The 4,095-nt window shown below is 39.6% G+C and overlaps 1 protein-coding gene across 1 annotated transcript in view; it reads left to right on the top strand.

Moving 5' to 3' along the window:
• The first annotated feature begins 1,045 nt into the window (after nucleotides 1-1,045).
• Nucleotides 1,046-4,095, top strand: part of ABCA12 (ATP binding cassette subfamily A member 12) — a 181,455-nt gene continuing 178,405 nt past the window's right edge. Inside the window, exon 1 of the mRNA XM_012555555.1 lies at nucleotides 1,046-1,333. Within this exon, the coding sequence (XP_012411009.1) occupies nucleotides 1,265-1,333 (69 nt within the window). The 5' untranslated portion in view covers nucleotides 1,046-1,264. The remainder of the gene's footprint in view (nucleotides 1,334-4,095) is intronic.

Raw genomic sequence — 4,095 nt, 5'->3', positions numbered from 1 at the left:
TTCGAACATTATAATATATACCAGTTTGACAGGTAGTCAAGCATTTGTAATAGACGTGGAAGATAAGATTGAAAATTGGCTGGAGCCAAACTGTGGAGGCATTGACTATCAGAAGGAATGGGTTTTCACTGAAGGTGTTTAATTAGGTTTACTCCTAGGAACCTTTATGCCACACTTTTTCATTATATATCCCTTTAAATCACAATTAAAAGCACTCAATTATAAAGCACTTTGAATAACTCAAGCATAGTCTTTTTTTTTTCCTTTTCCCCTGATCTATAATAGGTTTCCTTTGCAAATGCAGATTTTTTTTTTTAAGTACAGGAGAACTCTGTTATATTATGAACTAACAAATATCCTGGGTCAGTCTATGTATCCTGTAACCATAAAAGCCTAAAACAATACACTTTCCTATAAAAGAGGCCTGAGCCCCCATCCCTGATAGAAGGGAATTTCCAGCATGTCATAATATCACCTACAGCCTCCCTTTATTTCCTGCATCACGCCTAACCTGATAATTGTGATAGATGGTGGAACCTAGCCAATCTAGTCATTTTCCCCGAAATCAAAGGTCGAGACTTTCTCTAATCTATCTAAGAATGGGTTGAGGTTCAGAGCTTTGCAGCTGAGCTCTGGGCTTATTAACTCAAAACATCTTAATGACACTTTAGGTATTATGAGAGTCACTGGGCCCAGAGACTGTGCCCAGAGTGTGGAAAATGCTGAGTTCTGCCTCTACTAGAGCAGGCACTATGTGTGGTAAAGAAGGCAAGAGAATGTAGGACAAGTTGTACTGGCCTGGCAAGGGTCCCACCTAATTCCTTATGACGCATCCGGTGTGGGTGACATGTTCACTAAGGTGTGGATAGGCAGTTAATTTCATGAAGAGTAGGAGGTGTGGGTTTAGCTTTTTGGTTTTTTTTTTTTTACATTGGGGCACTCATTCTCCTGGGAGTGTGGACTCCATGCAGCAAACAGCAACTGGATGTTATTTTAAATAAGCAAAAGCCACTGAAGGTACTGATCTGGGTCCTGGGTTTGGAGGAAGACCTTGACTGAGAACAGCTTCTTGGTCAGAGATTAACCGAAGGGAAGAAATCCAGCAGGAAAAGAAGAACTGTGGTTTCTTACCCAACCCTCACAAAAGCTATGCCATGAAAAGGCTCCCGACCCACTGACAGACAGCAAGTTGGACGGGATACCAATTCTTTTGTCGTGGACTGGAGGAAAAGAGAGGAATTATCTTGTTCAGGGTGTTTAAAGGATGGCTTCCCAGTTTCATCAGCTTCGGATCCTGGTCTGGAAAAATTGGCTAGGTGTCAAAAGGCAGCCGGTGAGTAAAAGAAAGAAAAGGGGGGGGTTGTTAAGGTGCTGAAGCAGTACTCCTAGGCTAACCAAAAATATGATGTTAATAAGAGGTAAAAAAAGAAGAGTTTTTTTGGCATTTTATAAAGCAGGAAATAAATTATTTAGAATTCATCCCTGCATCTGTCTTATAGCTATTGGGACAAGTCTAAACTTGCCCCCAAAGCAGCCTCTTGATTTCAGTATGTTAAAAGAGTAAACCAGGACATGCCCTGGGCAAAGAAAAGGATGCGCCTTGTTACTGGTTGAATTGGAACTCGTGCTGAATTCTGGACCCAGGCCAAAATGCTCTCAGAACTCTTCTTAATAAATTTTGTTAAAAAAGGGATGATGGAAAGCAAAGTATCAGATTAAAGATACAATGAATAGGGAGAAATGTAGTTGGAAACCAAAAGGGATAGCAAGTTTGGTTGAAAAGTAAGATATAGAATGGAAATAGTTGGCAAGAAAAGGGGTATGAAGAAATTTTAACACGTACAAGTAATTTACTAGGAACATCAAACAAGAGTCAATATATGTGTCATGCTTCAAAAGAATTGCTGAATCACTTTAATACTACAATCTGTGTTTTCTTTGCTTGTTGTAACATCTTTTCTGTGCTCTTACACTGCTGTTTGCTTTATAAATCGCAAAGCCAACTATTGTATACTCCCCAGGTAGGAACCCAGAAGAGTGAGAAAAGTATTAGCTTTTGTATGTGAGTTGTCACAGATTTAGGAGAGTGTTTGATAACCAGGAAAATCTGAATAGGCACTCAATATACTTCATTTTAGAGTGGTAATTCCCAGTCTCGAATGAATAATATAAATATTATGCAAATGATGTGCATCATGGAAACTGGTGTTTTATCTATGCACCTTAACTCATGCTACGCTTGCCTGTAGTGCCTGACACCTTACTTACTTGCTTTGATGTATATATTTAGAGAGGAAAGTCAATGTTCACTTAAACCTTTGTTAATTTTGGATGTAGGATTGAAAACCATAAGGCATTATGGGATTGCATGTGTATGGGGTTTGGACATAAAATTATAAAACCATTAATATGTTTGTTTTTTATTTTTTAAATTTTATTGTGCTTTAGGTGAAAATTTACGGCTCAAGTTAGTTTCTCATTCAAAAATTTATACACATATTGTTTTGTGACATTGGTTGCAATCCCCAAATGACAGCACTCTCCCCCTTTCCACCCCAGGTTCCCTATGTCCATTCGTCCAGTCCATGTCCCTTCCTGCCTTTTCATTTTGTTTTTGGGCAAGAGTTGTCCAAGACTATGGTCCCCAGTCCTCAGCCCCAGCAACTCAGTCCCTCAAGGTCTGGATATGTCTAGGAAGCTTCTATGACTTTGCCTTGGTCAAGTTGTGCTGACTTCCCCTATATTATTATGTGTTGTCTTTCCCTTCACCAAAGTTAACACTTATCTACTATCTAGTTAGTGATTTTCCCTCCCCACCCTTTCCCTACCTCGTAACTATCAAAGATTTTTTTCTCTGTGTAACCTTTTCTTGGGGTTTTATAATAGTGGCTTCATATGATATTTGTCCTTTTGTGATTGACTTATTCCACTCAGCATAATGCCCTCTAGATTCAGCCATGTTGTGAAATGTTTCGAGGATTTGTCATTGTTCTTTATCGTTGTATAGTATTCCATTGTGTTTATATATCAAAATTTGTTTATTCATCTGTTGATGGGTGCTTACGTTGTTTCTGTCTTTTTTGCTATTGTGAATAATGCTGCAATGAATATGGGTGTGCATATGTCTATTCGTGTGATGGCTCTTATTTCTCTAGGATATATTCCTAGGAGTGGGATTGCTGGATCATATGGTATTTCTATTTCAAGCTTTTTAAGGAGGTGCCATATTGTTTTCCATTTTTTTTTTTTAACTGGAACAAACACAAAATAAATACTTCCCATAATTATTATGTCATAGTTTCTGTGTGTAATGGTCACGAGGATGGCACAAGACCAGGCAGTGTTTCATTATGTCATATATAGGGTCGCTGTGAGTCGGAACTGACTCAACAGCACCTAACAACAACAGGTTCTGTGTGGATTTAAGTAAGGAAAGAGTTCTGGGTAGGTGGATGGGATCAGATGGCAAGCTGGGCTCCTGGTTTTGCTCCTCACTGGCTACATGACTTGAGTTAAAAAGTAAAATTAAAAATTAAAAAAAACACCAAACTCATTGCCGTCGAGTCAATACCAACTCATAACAACCCTATAGGGCACAATACAATTGCCCCATGGGGTTTCCAAAGCTGTAAATCTTTACAGGAGCAGACTGCAACATCTTTCTCCCTCAAATGACTTGGGTAATATGCCACATTTCTCTGAGCACTTGTTTTCCCATTTATAAAATGAGCATGTTGTTGTTGTTAGGTGCTGTCGAGTCACTTCCGATTCACAGCGACTGTCTTAGTCATCTAGTGCTGCCATAACAGAAATACCACAAGTGGATGGTTTTAACGAAGAAAAGTTTATTTCCTCACAGTCAAAGTAGGCTAAAATTCCAAATTCAGAGCGTCAGCTCCAGGCGAAGCCTTTTTCTTTCTGTCGGTCTTCTTCTCTTCGGTGTAAGCCTGGACTAGGAGCTTCTCTGCGCAGGGACCCCAGTCCAAAGGACGCGCTGTGCCCCCGGCACTGCTTTCTTGATGGTATGAGGTCCCCCTGTCTCACTGCTCACTTCTGTCTTTTATATCTCAAGAGATTGCCTCAGGACACAATCCA

The sequence above is a fragment of the Trichechus manatus genome, unplaced genomic scaffold (assembly GCF_000243295.1).
Source record: "Trichechus manatus latirostris isolate Lorelei unplaced genomic scaffold, TriManLat1.0 scaffold00041, whole genome shotgun sequence".
NCBI lineage: Eukaryota > Metazoa > Chordata > Mammalia > Sirenia > Trichechidae > Trichechus > Trichechus manatus.
Note: the sequence above shows the minus strand (reverse complement) of the source record. Positions and strands in the feature narration are given on the sequence as shown.